At 46.2% G+C, this 20,041-nt stretch overlaps 1 protein-coding gene across 2 annotated transcripts in view; it reads right to left on the reverse strand.

The window, feature by feature from the left end:
- Positions 1 to 18,221, reverse strand: part of map3k1 (mitogen-activated protein kinase kinase kinase 1, E3 ubiquitin protein ligase) — a 42,026-nt gene extending 23,805 nt beyond the window's left edge. For both annotated transcript variants that reach the window (XM_029253038.1, XM_029253037.1), the window contains exon 1: positions 17,741 to 18,221. In XM_029253038.1, coding sequence (XP_029108871.1) covers positions 17,741 to 18,216 — 476 coding nt within the window. In that variant the 5' untranslated portion in view covers positions 18,217 to 18,221. The remainder of the gene's footprint in view (positions 1 to 17,740) is intronic.
- Between the last annotated feature and the right edge of the window lie 1,820 nt (positions 18,222 to 20,041).

Consider the following 20,041-nt stretch of genomic DNA (forward strand, 5'->3'; position numbering starts at 1 on the left):
CCCACAGTGCTGTGAACTTGGGGAACAAAGCGGCATTGTGGGGCACGCAGGTGGTATGTGCAAGGCCCAGCGGCACAGAATCCGTTCCACGTAAGCCAAGTTTGCGTCTCTTTCTCCCCCGCACACACGGGGCACTGTCTATACTCTTTCTCAGGAGCCACAGGGCTCACACACTCAGGTTACCGTGGCTTTGGGGGACAGCGGAGAGTGTACCCAGAGCACAATGGTGGAAACTGGCAGCGCAGGTATGTGGACCAACCAACAGTCAAACAAACAAGACTATCAGATCCCCTGGAGGGTGGTTCACTGGCTCCAGCACAAGAGTGAAAGTCTCAGTGACCCAAATGAATAAATAGGAAAGAAGTGGACTTCTGAGCAAAATACCTAATTCTGAGCCACAGGCTGCTTGGCTGCTTTGTACCTGTGAGAGCAAGACACCCAACCAGAATGACTTCAGCCGGGGGGGTGGAAATCCACTTTCACGCGGGAATTAAGCGGAAAATTGCAAGCCATGGAAGTCGCTTAGGATGCAAGTCCGCTAAGTAACTAAAACTAAACTGTGCAACTCGATAAGCTGTGGCACCTTAGCTAGCGTAGCCATCAGTGTAAAACGATCCACGTGCAAACAAGCAACAGGCTGCTGGTTTCCTTACTACGCTCTATGTTTTAATGCCCATTGACATGGCAACGGTTCAGCATCGTACACCTATGCGTTGCATTAGGAGTCAACTGCACACATGAACCCATGGGCACTGACACGGCAAAAGCGCTCGCCAACATGCCCTGGCTGGCAACCGCAGCGACCGCGTTCAACCTTACGAAGGCGAGGTCACGCAGTTTGTGGCCAACTGCTATAGGAAGAGCAGATGTGCAGAACGCACCTGCGGCTCTTCCCATACTAATGTACATGAAGACAGGACTTGGGCCAGACAGCTCTCTGTGGAGACAGAGTTCCGTTTGCATACAGGACGTCCGCCAGGTTGAACATAAAACAGCTGCAACCTTCTCATTCCTTGAGTAGGAAGTCCAACTGTGAAAGGAAGCCTCCAACACATGACGGGTAGCTTCTCCGAGTGCCACGAGCCTCTGGCCGCAATCACCGAGCACGGGTGCCAATTTACTGCGGTGCAATTTCAAAGCAACCAAGCAAGCAGGGGAGGGAAAAAAAAAAAAAAAAAAAAACACTATAATTTCAGGGAAAGGGAATGACAAGTACAGGGATTTACTGCAGATTTACACCCTTTATTACTTTCCAGTTTTGCACCCATGCAAAAAAGCCTCCCCCTTTTGTTTGAGCTCTGTGGGCCATCTTCTTGGTGAACTAGTTAATGCTACTAAAATAGAAACAAAAAAGGTCAGACAGGGAAGCTGAAAACACCACCACATGTACAGTGTAAAAGCAGCACGCTTGGCATTACAGCCAACTCCATAGCAATACCTCTCATTGTTATGATATCGCTTTAATATTGAGAGAAGTGTTTATAAGGCTCATGAAGACTGTACCTATTCAGGAGGGTATTTTACCCAGTGCATGGGATGCTGAGCCACACCAGCACTTAGCAGTTTCAGCTGGTCTGGGATGCGACGAACCCCAGAGAAGTGTCTAGCGGCGAACCACAGGGCCGCGCTGCAAAGAGAGAAGGCGGCGCTACTGAATCTTATCTTGAACATCAAGTAACCAGAGATGCCTGCCTCCATCGGTGGGGGAGTGAGAGGTGTGGGGGGCAGGGGTCATGTGAATCACCACAAACCTTTCTTTCTGCAGCAAAGAGCAGGCCTCGAGGACTGACCGCACTTTTGCAAACGTCCACGTGAAAGGGTTGCGACGCATCTGGATCGACAGTTCAACAACTTTATACAAACATCCAGATTCTTTAAGAACTTGACAAATGGATCTTTTTTTTTTTTTTTAAAAAAAAAAAATTAAAAAAGTATTTCTGTGATATATTTTATACTTTTACAGTCCAAGCAACAGCTTCCTCTTTCAAGTGCAAACGCAGCACTTTCAAAAAACAAAACAAATGGGAGCGGGGGAAGCGGATCATGACAGGAAATGAGTTGCAACAGACATCCTGCGCACCACGGTATGTCAAATGAATGCTGGCCCCGTTTTTCAGTTTTTGCCTCTATTACTCCATAGGGGAGGAGAAAAAAAAAAAAAAAAAAAAGGTGTTTACCACCTTGTGTGTTCTATGCAAAGTCTGCACAGAACTGCTGCTTCGCTACCCTGTTGTATTGTAGCCCATCTACGTCTTCAGGTGGGGATCCCGCATTATTGCTTAAGAGTCATTGTGGGACAGGAACCATTTAATCCTTCTGTACAGCAACACGAGTGTCTTGAACCCTTCAATTCAAATGAACACATAATTGCAGAGAAAAATTCAATTTTTAATGAAAAAACATGGCAAAAATGAACTATTTCACTGGAAGGAGTCTAAGTCTAAGTCAATTTGAGGAGTAAAGCAGAAAAATCAACCCATCTTGAGAGAGGCTTTAGGTTCAAAACCCAAGATGGGCTTCTTGGCATGGCAGATGCTCAAGGTCCCGTCTTTTTCTGGCTTTAACTTTGCTTCCGAGCTCCTTATGGCCCCCGTTGCCTGTTCCTCCATGTTACATCTCCAAGCCGTCCACTTACACAACTGGCTGTGAAACACTACGTCACTGTCACAGGTGAACGGCGTTCAGTTCCAAACACTGGTGAGGAATGTCAACTCAACCTACCACTGCAATGATAACATCACCCATAAGGCTGAGGACAAGTTGGCTAAAACCACTTCCATTGATCATGATGACCAAAGGCAGAGAGAGAGAAACTGGCTCTCCACTGGCATCATTTAATTCAGTGGTGCTGAGGACTGTGGCTTGAACATGTCTCATTTTCCATCAGGGCAAAGACCAATTGATTCTCCAACATTTCAGAAGTGCTGTTTGTAAAAGCTGATGCCTTTGTAAAGTGTTATTTAACCAACTTTATGGTAATTTTCCCATTTAAACAGGTGGGTATCTGCAGTTTTCACACAGAGATCCTTCAAGTTGCAAGGTGACAATTCCATCGACTAGGCTCCCTTCAGAACTCTGTTAGTTACGTAAATTAGTGAAAGGAAATTGTGAGGACAGCCCTTGCTCGCAAAAACGGTGAGCAGCACCTACACTACTATGGAGTTTATTAGGCTTCACCAGCAATCATACCAGTCATTCAGACGTTGCTATTGGCAAAATAAAGCAAACAGAAAAATAAATTAAACCTGACTTTTTGGCCCTCTAAATGTTTTACTAGGTTCGCTTTGTCATTAGCCTTTTGAGTAAGACAATGCCAGAACTTAAAAATGGTAAATGGTTTTACCACTAGTGCCATGGACAAACCCCGTCTCGCTGGCAACCTCTAAAAGTGGCAGCTGTCAACTTAGCGGCCCAAATAGAGCTTTTATTTTGGGAAGCAACGCGAAACTTGTGTATTACTACAAATAACTTCTGAACAACTGCCGAATTTAGAGCAGCCAGAGACTAAGCGGCCGGCTACATGGCGCTTCAACCTGCTCCAGCCACATGCCACTGGGGTGCCAAAACTACCAGTAAAGCTTTGTTACCAAGGTCACGAATGCAGCTGCAGAGCTGTACAGCAGAGCGCTCATGTGTGCAGTTTGGCTATATAAAAATACTGAAAACCTGTCAAAAGTTAAGATGTTGGAGGTGATACAGTGTGCTTCAAAACGAATACAAAAAAAAAGTTCTGAGACTGAAGGTCAGGCAGTCAGTTTTCTGCAGGTGGCAAGCGGGAACTCTGAGTATGTGTGTTACCCCAGAGCTCTGCGACTGGCTCTGGAATGCACATGGAATGCGGAGAAATTCCTCCCACCCATAGCCATTTGAAGAGCTTGGCCCCCTAAGCAGACCATGACCCTGCCACCCCCTTGACCCCCACCTTCCTCTCCCTGTTGGGGTGTGAAAGAGCACCAACTGCTCCACGGACACTCAGCTCGTTTTCAGATAGGCCCAGGGGCCCTGGGTGGTGCCAGCCTCCCGTCTCCTGGCTGGTGTGTGCGCTGTCGAGGTCAATGCCACCTACTGAAGGTCTCCAAACCTGAGATAAACGGGAAAACCTCTGCCTTCTATGCAAGGCCATGCAAAACTGTAGCACTTCAGGCTCTGAGAAGTCCCAGTCACCCCAAACAGCTGATTGCAATTCTTAGATCCCCGATACTACCGCTGCACATCCTCCTGGCGTCCCCCCTGCTGCTGCGAGCAAGCACTGTCTCCGGCGTGTCAGGACGATTGCGCAGGGTGCGCTGACGAGCAGACAGTCGATTAATGGCCCACAACCCCGTGTACTGGAACTAGAGCATGGCCTCTGGGGGAGGGGTGCGTGAGGGTGTGGGTCCATAAAGCCAAAAACTGTTTTTAGAAGGGGGGGAGGTGCCCTCCAGCTCCCTCTAAGCAAAACACAGACCATTTGAAAGTCCATGTCAAAGGCAGGCAAAGAGCGCACAACGGCGTTCTCAGAGGCTCCCTGGGACAGAGGGCCGGAACCCCCAATGGCCGTGCACACAGACAGCACTGCGGCGTTCCTCTCATTACACAAGATAAGCTAAAACAACAGCCTGTCCGCCAACGTGCTTCCCAGAAGGGAAGTTCATGAGAGAGTTCCAGCTAAAGAATAACTCGAAACAAGGATGGAGAGTTACTGATTAAACTCATTAACCTTCGCGGTACATCTCGTCTGGGATCTCTGAATTCCACACAAACATCGTTACGGACCAGAAAACACACAACGGACCAGAGAGCAAGTGGACATAAGAGACTGTCATTCAAACAGCATCAGCACTTAATGCCTTTCACACATATGAGCTTTGTGTTTTTTTTTTTTTTTTGGAAATCGCAGCCCTGAGCAAATAGATGTGCCCCACTGTGCCCTGCAATGGGTTTCTGCAGAAGGGTGTTGCATGAGCATGGAATCACCTGCAGCTTGTGCGCGGCATTCACCACATCTGGACGCCTGTGTACGCGAGACACCTGGCATTCACAGGGCACCCCGAGTGACAGATTGATCGAAGGCCTTTGTCACTAAACTGTTTTCTCAGCTCGTGAAAACAGGTATCATCCCTCAAATACACTCCACCGGAAGCTACCTGAAGAACCACTGGGCTACAAGAGTTGCCCACTGTTGGCTTTAAGATAAATTCATTCAGTGGCCACTCTCCTCCAAAGTGACTTATGGGGTTAAGCTTCATACAATTATTACCCCATTTATACAGCAGGGTACATTTTAACTAGAATAAGTATCTTGCTTCAGGGTACTAGGAAGCAGGATTCAAACCCAAGTACTTGGAAGGCAAGGTCACTATAGCTCCTGCTGTCCCATTCACTCTGTAGCTAACATGCTGTCAAGAAGAGCTTTATTTGCCTTTATTAACATGGCATGTGTAACTTCCTTCAGCTACATTGGGATGGGACCTAAAAGGTAAACGGAGCTGACAAACTGCTGACTTCACGGCTGCAAGAAACACCATCATCCCAAGCATGCAGTTTAAGCACAAAAAAGCATATTAAACAAGAGAGGATTAATGCAAAAACTACACACTGGTTAGTTTCAGTGAGAAATAAAATGGTGGATCCACTCGCATCGTTTCCTCCTCTTGCAGACCATCCCGAACACACCCAACAAGCAGCTATCGGTGTGATGCTTCAAACATATATAGCTGATGGCTTCTTAGTTTGAGATGTCTGTTCCTACCATCCTGTATAAATCACACCACACAAAGGAGCCTCTCTATCGGTTAAGTAGTGCTTTGAAACCAAAACACGGGACACTGCACACGTGACACTATGCTTGCGGGAATTTTCTCCCCTGCTGTGAGCCATAGTAGCAGCAACGCTGAACAGCCTGCGAGCGACAGACGCGTGACCCAAGCTGACGGGGTTGGGAAACGCAACCCCACCCACCCACACACGCACGCACGCACACAGTCACAGGTCCAAGGGGAAGCCACGCAAGTCCACTGGGCAAGGAAAGCAAGACAAGACAAAACAAAAACAAAGCAAATCACTGCACCCTCGGGGGTACTTTGCCACACCTGTGCTGGCGCAGATCAGTTCCAGTCCATTCGCCCAATCACAGCCCACCCTGGGCCTTAACCTTGTCCCTGCAGCACCTGAATGGAGAGCAACAGATCTCACTGGATGTCGTTGACCCTTGGAGTCACACCGAGAAGGACGATTCATGCAGGAATCTGGGCCACTTCTTCATCACATGCATGGCCTGTCTCTCTCTCTCTCTCTCGCTCGCTCTCCCCCACAGCAGGGGAAGGAGGGAGGCCTTGGATGGAGTTAACTGCAGCAGTTTACAGTGGAGACAGACCATCCCCCTCCCACTTCCCTACATCCCCGCTGACTTTCTTCTGCAAATGCTGAGGCTGTAAAGATGGCTGCTGCCAGTGTGACCTCCAGACATTATCAGGCAGAAAAGAACAACATCTGCTGACCAGTTTCAGGGTCTCTCATGCCCTTCTGCCAGCTTGGAGGAAGGAATTCTAAAGAACTACTACTGCAATAATGCCGCAATGTTTCGAAAGGAGGTCAAAACAGTTTACCGCTTGCACAGTCAGAAGTAAAACTCTAGAAACTCTACAAACACCACGATGGAACCCCAAAGTGACACTACCGAAGGACAAACTCGTACTCACTGCATTTTTTGTGAAATATTTTAGCAGTATTTCAACCACTAAGCATACATGAATTATTGTAATATGCCTTTTTGCACATTTCCTTAATTGCTCATAAGCACAGAATATCCTAAGTTGGGACAAACCAGTGAATTATGCGCAAGGAAATGAGAACTTGGCAAGATAAGTGGCACCAGTAGCCACTCAGCAACTGCAACTGGTGACCATCTCTATGGAGCTCGAGAGAACACGGGGGTGGGGGTCAGCTCACAAAGCCACTTCAACACCCTCCTACCGACCCCACCCCCACACGCCGACCCCCATTGTCACCACCGCCAGATCGTGTTTCCGTCTCCGGACTGACCGCCGCTTCGAGAGGCATCGCAGGGCCTCAAAGAGAATAGGGGTGAGGAAAGGAAAAGAAAAAACCGAGAGGCCACATCACTGTACAGCCTGCAGCACCGCTGGAGGAAAGGTCCATTAAAACACAACAACCTCCAGGCACGAAAGAGGAAAAGAGTTGGGTAACAGGAGCCCGCGGGACTCTGGTACGTGTCCAGAACAGCTGTCTAAGCAACAGCACTATGCAAGTAGGGTGTGGTTAACGCAATTTCCAAAACTGCATGTTTAAAAAGCTGCTAACAAGGACAGCGGGATCCAAGGTCAATCAAGGGATGACCGACTGTTCCTTTTTCTGGCTTCTGTCTTTGTACTGAAGTGCATGCCATGGGATCCTTCTCATTATCACCCTGTGCCATGGGCTGAACAAGAAGGTTTTCAGTTCAAAGCTCACAAAGACAGCCATTGTCCCGCTCTGACATTTAACATAACATTCTATTAATTTAACCGATGCTTTCCTCCAATACAACTTACAACATAAAATTATGACCAACCACCCATTTATACATCTGGGTAACTTTATTGGAGCAATTTACACCAAGTACCTTGCTCAAGGGTGCTACAGCTGAAAGTAGGATCTGAACCTGGGATCTTTGGTTCCAAAGGCAACAGCTCTAACCACTACACTAGCAGCTACTTTAAAGCTTTGAGTCGCTCAAATAAAGAAATAAAAAGTGAAGAGCCGCGCCTGTAAAAACTGCAGTTGTACAGTCGCTTTGTCAACACTGGTGACCAAGATAAAGAAGTGCATTATTATATGCAAGGAGCGCATTCGTCCGAGTCCAGCCATCATGAACCACTCAAGAAGTCATTCTTCAACATGTTCATTGTGGAGATCTGAATCTGTTTTTCCGTGCACAGGTCCTCCTCTTGTTTCACTCTGGATGCAATAAGGCGTTACAACTACGTTAAACATGACTCCTACGTGTCACTGAAAGACATTTGATCCAGAACAGCTTTGCCACAGAAAACAAACAAATGTACTCTAGGACAACCTGGTTAACTCATGCCGTGTCCTTTCATACACACCAATGGTACTACCCTTGGCCAGTCATATGTCTATACACATACCGCATGTCAGAAGCCACATGCTGAATGTAATTCTGTCACGTGTTGTGTGATTATCTCATTGTGTCTCATCTGAGCCCTTCAGCGTGAGTAAATAAAAACACTGGTAAAATACTCAAGATTTTATAATAATAATAAAAAAATTGGTCTCAGAGTGTTGGGGAACATTACACCAAGCTGTCCTGAGACCGGTTATGTTGCTTTTGGAAAAACAGAGCAACACAAACAAGCTGATTGCTTGATTAACCTCTTGTTGACCATTATCCAGGAGGCTGAAACATCCTACTGTCTTTGTTGACATGCCATCCTCAGTGTCGTATTATAACATCCTACCCTCCCCATAGCTGTCATGCCACTCTCAAAATGTGTACCGGCAACACAGAAGGCAGGACGCAAACCATCTGGTCACAGCGTACGGTGTTCCGTCTGCATGGCGAGCACCTTGCCTGTATCCACATGTCAGAGAAACCATCCGTCCAGGTCTAGTGCAAGACTGGTTGTTTGAACTGGTAATCTGGGCCTGATCAGGCAGAGACCCCCTTGTTGACTTTTCACACATAATCTCCAGCCGGGTCTGTCCTGCCACTAACCAAACATAACCCCACAACGCCTGTCGACATGGTCAACGGGCAGAGAAACATCCGGGCCATTGTTAGCGCTGTCCAGCCAGGAGCAGCAGGCTCTGACCAGGGCCTTCACGGAGCCCACCGTCAGCCCACACGTCCATCCGTTTGTCCCATCTGTAAACGGAGAAACACTAAATCCTCATGTCTCAGAGGACTGCTTGGCTTATACCACAGAAACACACAACACCTCATGCATTTCTATCCCCGTTTCTTTTAAAAAAAAAAAAAATTACACAAGGCACAGATTACACTGACTGTATATGCACCTAAATATAATTTAGGAGCACAATTATCTGTTCAGAGTAACAGAGCAAGGAGCATTACAGAAATAAAACAGGGTTGTGAGTAAACAAAATAGGTGGTGAAGATGCCAATCACCAAGCTAAGCGATGTCAAACTGGCCTCTGTGTTGATACCTTGGCAGAAATAAAACAATTCCGAGCATCAAAAAATCTGTCACAAAATTAATTTCTCACTCAGGACACTTTCTCCAGCTCCAGACGAACAGATCACCTTTGGAACGCAACAATACAGGAACCAACTACTCCTTTATTAAAAGGACAGACATCCCAGGGCAGAGATTACAAAACATTCAAAATGAAACTGCTGTTGAGGAAATTTAGACCAAGTCAGCACAGAGTCCACAAATGTACTAAAAAAAAAAAAATCATTAATCAATTACCACAAACAAGCTTTTAGTGTTTCCGAAACGATGCGGAGAGCAGAGAAAAGACAAAGGGGGTGGCTTTTGACCCCGGTGTGACCAATTCAGTTTGAGAGCATTCCTGTTTGCTCCTGCCTAGCAACTGGGGTGTTTCGTAAGGCCTCCGATACATGAATCCCAGAGCAACAGTTTATTATAAACCTTACCCTCTTACCCTCTTCATAACACTCTCGAAGTCCTGCTATTAGCCCAAAAAGGTTCTTGGCCATGGGGGCACGAGTGAGGAAAGTTTTAAATGGGGGGGGGGGGGGGCTGGCATAGAAGGGCTCACTGCAACTCAGGCTGTTCTTGCACAAATCGATGTACACAAACACACAAGGGAAGCATGACAAGGCATCCTACGTCACGTCAAAGATGTTTGTATACTTGTCCCCTTGTCAGCTGCTTGTGTGTACACTTTTTTGTTACGAGTTTATGTGAACTTGTATATCATTTGCATCCGTTTGCTCTTCCTCAGCTGATTCTTGCAGTATTTGCAGGTGTATGCTCCTCCAGGGTGTTCGTTTGTATTTCACATTAATCATAACAGAAGACTCGAGTTTTGGGGTCAGCTCGGCTCAAGCAATGCTACCTTCAGATACCGGCCCATCGAGCTGAGGAGACCTGGTCAGCACACAGGGAGGCGCTGGCTGCTAACTGGGTGACGTGCTGGGCTCGATTATCAGATGGAGTAACGAGTCACAGGTAAGGAAATACCCTCTCTAGAGCGACAACACACAACTACGATAGAGCAGTGTACCGCAACGCTGCGTTTCATTAGAGCTTCGAAATGAGCTGACTGCCCTTGGAGATTGGTCAGTCGGGCTCGAGTTGGCATACAGCACCCAGCTGGAACGCGTGACCGCAAATTGCTCTGCGGGGGGTTGAAAGCTGTTCACGGTTCGGAAGTCAGGAAGACATCTGGTGAGGTTTCTGGAAAGCGAAGCCCCCCGATTAAGTGGCCTCTAAGAGCGTCCCAAAAGCGAGCCGCTGACCGCAGACCGCGTTTTGATACGTTGCATTATTTTCTTGGCAGACTCTTATGGAGCCTTCAATTAACCATACACTTTTACCGCTCAGCGTTTTCAATGCGGTTAAGTGATTTTTTTCCAAGTCAACCACGGCAGTTTTCTTTCTGCATTTCAAATGTAGAAGTCCCACCAACCAACTCCAGCCTCCCAAGGCAAACAGCAACCAAAATTTGCATCCACCTGTCCTTACATGCTGAAAGTAGTCCTACAGTTCAATCTGAATCTCTGGCACATGAAAATTATCCCCCCGAAATACTTGCACTCTGGATAAAACTAATGTTTGCTAGGATTGAAGCAAAGCTGTAAACTGGATTTGGGTGATTAATAAGCTTAAAAAGACAGACATGTTTCTATTGGTTTACTTTTAGTCTGGCTTTCCGCACAAAATGACCCAAATACAGGAGTTAAGTGAACAATGAACAATGTACTCTATTCTACAGGGACAGCATAAACAATCACCAAGGCCCAGAATTTTTAATGCAAAAGAATGACAAGTGCTGTTGAAGGACAATTAAAACAAGGGCTTTTCGCCACTGGTGTTGCCCTAACACGTATTTGCATTTTGGGAAACTGTGGCTACAGTGCTCAGCAGAGCTATGGAGATGGGGAAAAGCACTCCAGGGGTGCTGAAGTTGGTGATAAAACAACAGGGATTAGCGCATGGTGTCCATCAGCTGAACCGACACCATACCACAACACGAGGGCCACCTAAAGTCCTCACCATCCCAAGGAATGTCAACAGCAGCACTGCAGTTAAGGCTGTGGACTTTTAACCCAAATGCTGCCAGTTGAAACCCCAGGAAGACCCCTGGTATAACACCCTACAGGATAAATTAACTCAAACATAAAATTTCCTGCTCTATCCATAGGTATAAATTGTAAAATAAAAGGGTCAAGAAGCGGGGAGGGGAAAACAATCATAATAAAGATCGCAGATCGATAGCCTTTTGTAGATACCAGGAAGTGGAGCTAAAATTCTAGTTGGTTGGAAAAAAGTCTTCATTCATCTCAACATTTCAGAGGAGGAAAGCAACAGTGGCAAAAGGAAATGCCTATGAACTTCTCAACGGTGTAAATGTTTCAGCAGTCCAGTCCTGATTCCAGTTCCAACAGAGTGGACGCTCTAGTGGAAGCATCTTATCGTGTACATCAGAGCGACTGCCAACTGCAGAATTACGGCTACATCCGCTGGACACGCAAACACAAATTAACAGCAGCTCTGGGAGAAGAGCCACACCCTTTCAGGGTGCTTCAGCTACGTGGGAATGATCTGAGAGAACAAAGCAGTCAGAATGTGTCAGGTAGCACACGGTGACTCCATCACTATACCAGGATCTGTCTATTCACAGGTCAAAAACAGGAGAAAACATTAAAATAACCATTAACAGTCAACACCCTATACTGTAAGGATCTCCTAATTATATATAATTTCTAGCTGCAAGGTCACTTACCATCACCATTTTGCTCGAGTTCCTATGCTGCAGTGCGCCACAACTGACACACTCCTGTTATTGCCATAACCACCTGCACGAACCAATTTAGCCAAAGAGTGCAGCAGCCTTACAACGATTTGGACCTTAGAAGGTCACTGTTGCGCGCACACCTCACGAGCACGGAGGAGCCCGGGCAGCCAGAGCTGTGCCGAAAGCCACAGCCTTCTTTCTGGTACACGAGTGTACACCAGCTGCGAGGCTCTATCTGCACTCTGCAAGAACACGATGGATTTCCACTGCAACAAAGTGAGCCTTGTCAGAAAAGTGAAGACGGCTTCTGAGATAAACTACATTTAGGGAGGACGTGTGTCCTCCGAGCTTATGAGCAATCGCAGCAACTCAACACTGTGAACATGCGACAGTACCAGCGCGCACATGCCACGAGAGAGCTTTTGGCTAATCTCAACATTACAGATAAGTGAGCCTTGATTTTGTCTGTCTTTCAGCTGCCACAATTATTACAGCAATTAAAATTGCTGAACATACCAGAAGAGAAGCAAAAAGCACCTTGTCAGCTAGAATCATGAAACTGCCTAACGGTGTAAAAGCCGGCGATAGAGTAAAATTTGTAGTTCACAATTTAGGGGGAAAAAAATCCCTTAATTCTTTGTGTCTGTAATACTGAACATTGTGCATTTAAAGAAAAATTAATCTAATGGAACACGACTCAATTCTTGGAAACATTCAGATATACATTTCTCTCAAATATCTAGCCGAAATGTAAACGCACAGCCTTACATGGGGCCCACCTGACGTCTGGCCAAGACCATCTGGTCTACCCCGTTGAGTGCCGCGATTGATTCCGGCTTCAGTTGGGACGATTTCCAGCAAGGAACGAAGGGATGCCGCCACCACAGGCCTCCCCCTGCGACGGACCTGCGAACATTTCACAGTCTGCAGAGTGAAAGGCCAGACTGAAGCTAAGGCAACAGCTGGGTGGGAAATTAGAAAGATTAATGTCGAGCATTGGCCTAAATCAGTCTGTCTGGCAACTGATCACAAAGTTACACTGTATAAATAAACACGGCACTGTTTACACAACCTTCTTTTGATTTTGGAAACGTACCTCTGTTTTCCTTAAAGCTGCACTCATTTGTCTGGAGAGAAGACAAACTATCGGGGCAGGAAGTTGGACACTCCCTCAGAACGAAATTAGAACATGCGTACTTGACTGATGAAGGAGGAAACTGAGCACTGAAGCTATTTATCTTATATGCAAAATGCTGTTTATTTTTCAATTTCATTTATGTCTTGGCATATATAATGGTGGGCCGCAAAGGGAAGGAGACAGAGGTGAGCCGAGAAACCACAGAACATACGAAACTCTTCAAAGTTGATCTAGAGCGACTCCGCTTAAGTCCAAGGTTTGCTTCGGAGGACCTTGAACAGATTGTAACATTAGGCTCCCTCCCCACGCCCAATGAGCAAAAGCAAGAGCGATGTCAAAATGAAGAAAGCAACCTTGTAAAGACATATTCATTTCAGTTTACTAACATGTCAAGACTGTTGGCACAGCAAAAAAAAAAGCTACAACAAGTATTTCAGGGGCGTAGCAGAAAAATTTACAACGGCACGGTAAATACCCACTATGACTGTAGTAAACTACTTCTGCAAAAGCCTGGAGAAGAATTCCATCCAAATAAGTTCAGATGCACAGTATAAACCTAATAAGAAAATATTTTTGCTTAATTATTTGATGTGCAAGCAGGAGCACTCATTCAATTACACCAACACAGAGCTGAAGATAAAGAGGCCTTAATAAGAGTCTATTAAAAAAGTCACCTACTGGTTTAAGGATATATTTAGTGAACAGAAGGCTCAGCATTTCAGACAGTAATGCAAGTGTACCACCTGCAGAGATAAACACTGTAGGGACTTTACCCATGATGTCAAGCCATTTGTTCAAAAGAAAAAAAAACCTAATGGAGTTTCTGAACAGCAGTGGGCAGTGTGTGTATCACACCTGAGGGCACATTTCAGTAAGTATGCAGATTGGAAGTATGATCATGTTGTCTCCCTAAAGCCAAGGTAAGTTTAAGGCCGGCTGGCGTGGGAGCAACAGGTAGCACCGTACCTATAAATTCATGATAGAAGAAAAATTGTGTAAAATGTGAAAACAATACATTGGCAAGTGGTACGCAAGCGCTGCACTGCCAAATACAGCACAGCTGAGCTTCGTAAATGTGATTCCTTCAAGGGTTAAGGAGTGTACACCTGGAGGTATGTTCTACACAATGCTCAACTGTTAACCGGAGACAACTAGTTTCATGACTGAATATCGGGCCTGTAGCTATTACAGTGGTTACAACTTTTACCTCGCACCCAAAGTACCCAGGTTCAAATCCCACTTTCCACTGTGGTACCCTTTAAGCAAGGTATTCTGAATTGACAGGGTAAAAACTTTCCAAGCGGCTAAATAAGTAAAATTACATTTATTAATTTAGCTGATTCCAAATTACTTTGGAGACAAATGTCAACTAAATGAACACCAACTTTTGGAAATAAGAATGGTGTAGAAAGATAAATAGCAAATGAGCATGGTGTTAAACATTAACAGTACATAGTTAAAGGGGAGGGGGGGGGGGGGGAGATCTCTCAATTTGAAGGAGACTATTGTGTGAGCGTCTCAATCCGCCATACCCAGCAACACTGGAAAACAGGAAAAGCAGAGCAAGGCAAAGCCAATAAAGATTTCGGAAAAAAAGGGCCAAGCCAAAACAAGCTGAAACCCACCAACTGCATCAGTTGCACGTACCACCACTGCACAAGCGCCAAGGCTCATCAGATCACGGCACACTTCTCTCTCTGTGTTCGTGGTTTGGAGTAATGCAGAGTTCACAAGCTGTACGACAGCAGGGCTGTGATCGAACGAGGCCTTCCCCTCCATTTGTACAATTACACCATCATACACACAGCAACATACGTGAGGGAAAATTAACACTGCACATGATGGCATCCAATTTGACTAACTAGTTAATATTTCCTCTCTCCTCCAAAGCATGTCTGCCACAAAATTCACAACGAAATACCTCGAAGGTATTAAACATTCCCTGGTTCAGACAGCTTTAACCATGTATCAAACTAAAAAAAGAAATCAGGAACACACAAAAAATGTCTTGAAGATCAAGGACTAACGACATAGACATGAGTTAAATACTCAAGTCCATTCCATCCTGAACTTCGTTTTATTACAGTCAGTGAGGTTGCTGGTACACCGTGATGCTGGTCATGAGGTTTATGACTTATATTTCAGCACACTGAACAAGTTCTCTGTCTGGGTGCACAATTTACAATATTGGTTACTGTGACTGGACTTTACACTTTACCAACCGTCAAATTTCATGACTTTCATAAACCATTTTACATGGAACCGGAAAGAAAAAAATAGTTTGATGTTTCACTGTTTAAATTTAACCACACTAGTCCATATATTTTTCTAACCTAAATGGTGTGTCATGGTTACCGGAAAGTGCATGTGACTACAGTCACAGAGATGTACATGCCTCGTTACGCAAGTATGATACTTCTACAACCTATTTTGGTATTCAGCGTATAATACAAGTTGAGACTGAACAAATACGTACAGTTAAGTGATGTAGGCTAGCTTCATTTTAGATAGAACACTGCCACTGCTAGGACAGTTACACATGAGCCAGTCACCACTGGCGTGCCGGAATCATCCTGCTGGTGCTGGCCGCGAGCAACTCGGGTGCGCACCCCAGAGCTGCACCTTTGTGCCGCGCAAGGACGCCGCTGGACTGTTGGGCTTACTCTTCAGGACAAGTAAAGCACAAAGGAGAAAAATGTGGCTCTCCTCCCCCATCCGCTTCTTTACCTTTCCATCGTCCTATTCATCCTCCATTATCTGCACTGTTCCAAAGGCAACATCTCACATTACAGTTAATTCTCCAAAAAAAGTGTCACTCATTGTCAGCAACTCTCGCTGGTTTCTCACAGAACGGTGGCAGTGACTCTCACCAGTGTCTAATCTGGAACGTGCCTTCAGCCCATCTACATATTTCCTACATATAGCTTGCTCTTCTCGCCTATATGATCCAAGACGCTTGATATGAATTATTTTGATTTCATTTAATTTGTCATTTTATACGATGCCATTTCGTTCAAAACACCAGTAGAGCGATGACTAACTGGTTTGAAGTAACTTCAAAAGGTAGTGTCATTTACTCGTTAAGTCAATTAATACATTTCTTCTATTGTTCCCATCAAATAATATCTTTCTGTTTTGAGTTGTTTGGCAACCCCCTCGCCCCCAATTCTTAGAATTTAACAACCCAACAAACATTAGTCTTTTGGAATAAACACGGCATTGCAGTCTTTAAAAACTTTCCCCTGCTCCCTGAAAACTACAGCACACAAAGCATTGAGCAATATTTTTTCCCATAAACACACATTTCATAATTCACACCACCGAATTCTTTTCAACATCTGTACCGTTTCAGTACTGAACAGAGTGAATGATCTTTCTAGAGAACTAGAAACACGTCCTTTAGTTTGGAACAAAAAGAAGTGTGACAATGACGCATTAATGCTCATATTGAGCGCAATCGCCACAAGTCACCTTCTCAGTACCGGGGGCCACATGCGCCAAAGGGATACAATCAGAAGTATTCCTGGGTTGTGAATTTTTTTTTTTTTTTTTTTTTAAAAAACATTGCCAGCACATTCAAATTTGTGAGGCTCAGTTATAATTTCATATAACCCACAAGAGTAATACCATTTCTGTGTAATGCATCACTGTGAAGGTACAAGAATCTCTGAGCAGGGGCCCATGTCATCTACCAATATAACCTGAAGTGAATGACACCATAGTCACTTCAGTAGTAGTAACAACAACAATAATGATAACAACAACAATAATAATGACACGTTGGGCTCCAAAAAGTAGCCCAGAACACAGCTTTATATGACATACTGCGACTTACATGCCTGTGTGTGTGTGGGTGTTGAGTCTGTATGAGTTTTCGTGTGTGTGTGTGTGTGGGTGTGAGAGAGGTGCTCACACTGACTCTCAATCAGCAAATGTAAACTTTTGAAGTGAAAAAATTAAGAAATAAATTAAGCCGCTGAGGATTAAAGAAAGTATTCCAACCAGCACTGAGAATTAGTGAACAAAACCCGAAAAGACTCGAGTCTCTCTCTCTCTCTGGCAATTTCTGCGCGGTTTGAAGCGATACACCCTCGTGGTGTCTCGTGGAAGGACACGGGGGGTTTCTTTCACCGAACGTCACGCTGCTTTTTCGCTTCTTACACGTACTTTTTGGGAGACATTAATTTACGATACCGCAATAAATTTCATTCGCGATGTCGTCTTTCCACGCTGTGTGTTATTTCTCTGTATTAATCTCAGTATCAATAGAAACAATACACACACACAGAGTGAGTGTGAGCACGTTAGACTAGTCTGACGAGGAGCGCACCGCGAACACGAACTGCCACACACACACACACACGGTCACGGTGTAGTAGCGGCGTTGAGCGCGCAGGAAACTAAGTGTCGGGCCCAGTTCGGTAAACAGAGTAACTGTTCACCTCGCGCTCAACTTGCCGTTCGCGAGAGCTCTGCGGAAGTCGCGGGAGCTGCGCAGTCAGTGCAGCGGAGGGAGAGGAGCGGAGCGCGGGGTCGCGGAGCGTGTCACCGGGTACCAGCCAGCTCTGCAGGCGCCAACTGAGATCCGATCGGACCACCGCAAAGACTGAAGGGAGGAGGGGAGAGCCGCGGCGAGCGCGGAGCGGCGCTCACCTGCTCGGGGACACGCAGACCGGGGCTCCGCTGGCCGAGCCGAGTCGCTCGCTGTCCGTTCTACAGGACGAGTTCAGCCATTCCTGCGCGTCCGAAGCGCTCCTCCCGCCCAGGGAGCCGCCGCCGCCGCCACTGCTGCTCCTGGAGACGCGCGCGCTTTGCTGCTGCTGCAGTAGCAGTGGCGTCTGAACGGCTCCCGGCGACGAGGCGGATGAGAAGTGCAGCTGCGCGGGCGCGGGAGCCGCTCCGCCGTCGGGCGACTGCAGGAGGAGGAGTGACTCGGGCTTGTTATCCAGGTCCACGCTCCTCACTTTCCACAGCTCTCTGCGCTTCCATTGCGAACCCTCCGCCGTCCCGGGACCGCTCGGCACTGCGGGCGCGCTGCAGCCGTCCTGGGGCGCGTTCGCGACGTTAACACCGTTATTAGACTCCGCTGCTGTTCCCGACGACGAGGTCCGGCTCCCCGCCGTCGCCATTTTCTGTCCCGGAGTTTATCACTTAAGAGGTTCAATGGGAGAGGGAGTGGAGGGAATTGGGGGAGGGGCAAGGGGAGGGGCATGGGTTTTGAGGGCGGGGCCAGGGCCACGGGGGGAGGGGTTACCGAACTTAGTGGTGTTTACATACGTCCGCAAATAGCGCAGGGATGGACACGTGTTTGCGTAAATTCCTAACTGCAGTACAACGTTTGCTTTCGAAGTACAGTACTTAAATGTTACTGTACAGACGGAAAAAGCAATTGTAAAAGTATTGCTTCACTGACTTGTAAAAACACCTCCCAGCTCCTCACTGTTGGCTTTCAAACGGCCTTGTTTATACTGCTGCTTAATCCATTTCATTTTGCAGTGAATTTTGAATTTTTTCAACATGATGTTGGAGTTAGAGAAAAAAAAAAATGATATAATGATATCAATTCTATCACCAACTGAATACACTACCCTACGTGATGTAACTTAAAATGATCAAATAATTTTGTGTGTCCGTGTTTCGGATGAAGCCCGAGCCTCTGCGTTGCAGGCCTCATGACAAGTTCAGTCAGTGTCCCACCTTTATGCGACACCCACCGACCCGGGCAAGAGTTCAGATTTGTCACCCTGCACATTACACATCCCCAGAGTAGATCTCTCTATTGCTAGGGTCCTTGTATTTTGGTCTTCAAATTCTGTAAACCCTCTTAATGTGATAGAAAACAACATGGGCAGAATGAAACTCTCTGAAAATACCGAAAGCTTAAATTACTTCAAACATTTACCCCAGAGATATCGATTTCACAGTAAGCACTGCAATGGTGGTGTAAACATAATAACATTTAGCATGTCTTATATTTTCTATACCTATTTTCCATTATGCAGGGGGCGTGGTGGCGCAGTGGGTTGGACCGGGTCCTGCTCTCCGGTGGGTCTGGGGTTCGAGTCCCGCTTGGGGTGCCTTACGACGGACTGGCGTCCCGTCCTGGGTGTGTCCCCTCCCCCTCTGGCCTTACGCCCTGGGTTGCCGGGTTGGGCTCCGGTTCCCCGCGACCCCGTATGGGACATGCGGTTCAGAAAATGTGTGTGTGTGTGTGTATGTATTTATTTTCCATTATGAATGAAGAGCATCTGAGGCTGGGATCACATTTCTCCAGAGGAATGTGACTCCCTCACTGTGGCAGATGGATCCCATGTTATCAGAAAGGAAACTTGAAGGTATGGATTTACAATAGTTCTGAACCTGTTAGACAAGTCAGGGGTTCCCACTGATTTGTAAAGCGCGCTTCTGTCGAGCTTGCATTATACAAGGATAACTCACCCCCTGGAGGGAAGCTCAGGTGTCAAGGGGACTAGAGAATGGACACGCCAAAGAGCTGTCTGCACTGTCCGTCAGCACCTACGCTAAAAAATACATCTAAAGGGAAGGTTTTTTCAGATGAGAGTATTAGGTGTTGCACTTCTGCATACACGACTCAACTTTGAAATGTAAGACTATGTACTTTTAAGCCAAAAGAATTTCTCCTGTAATTTAAGGTGCACACAAACAAAGCGAAAAGAAGCTCTCTGTGGTGAGTTTTGCCTACAGAGAAATCTGGCAGTTGCATCCAGAGAAGATGTGCTCATGTTTTTTCTGCAAACCTTTTGCATTTGTGAGGTCTGCAGTTCTGGAGGCCCAGCATGAGCCACAACCCCATGGCAGAATAGTCTGGCACAAATTTTCAAACAAGACATGGTCCAAAGATGACAGATTTACTCCTAAAAGGAACCAAAGAAAGTCAAACAAGGACCAAATGAAATGTGATACGCCACGGTCCTGTGTATAGACTTTTACTTC

Source organism: Scleropages formosus, chromosome 6, assembly GCF_900964775.1.
Source record: "Scleropages formosus chromosome 6, fSclFor1.1, whole genome shotgun sequence".
In the NCBI taxonomy this organism is placed as follows: Eukaryota; Metazoa; Chordata; class Actinopteri; order Osteoglossiformes; family Osteoglossidae; genus Scleropages; species Scleropages formosus.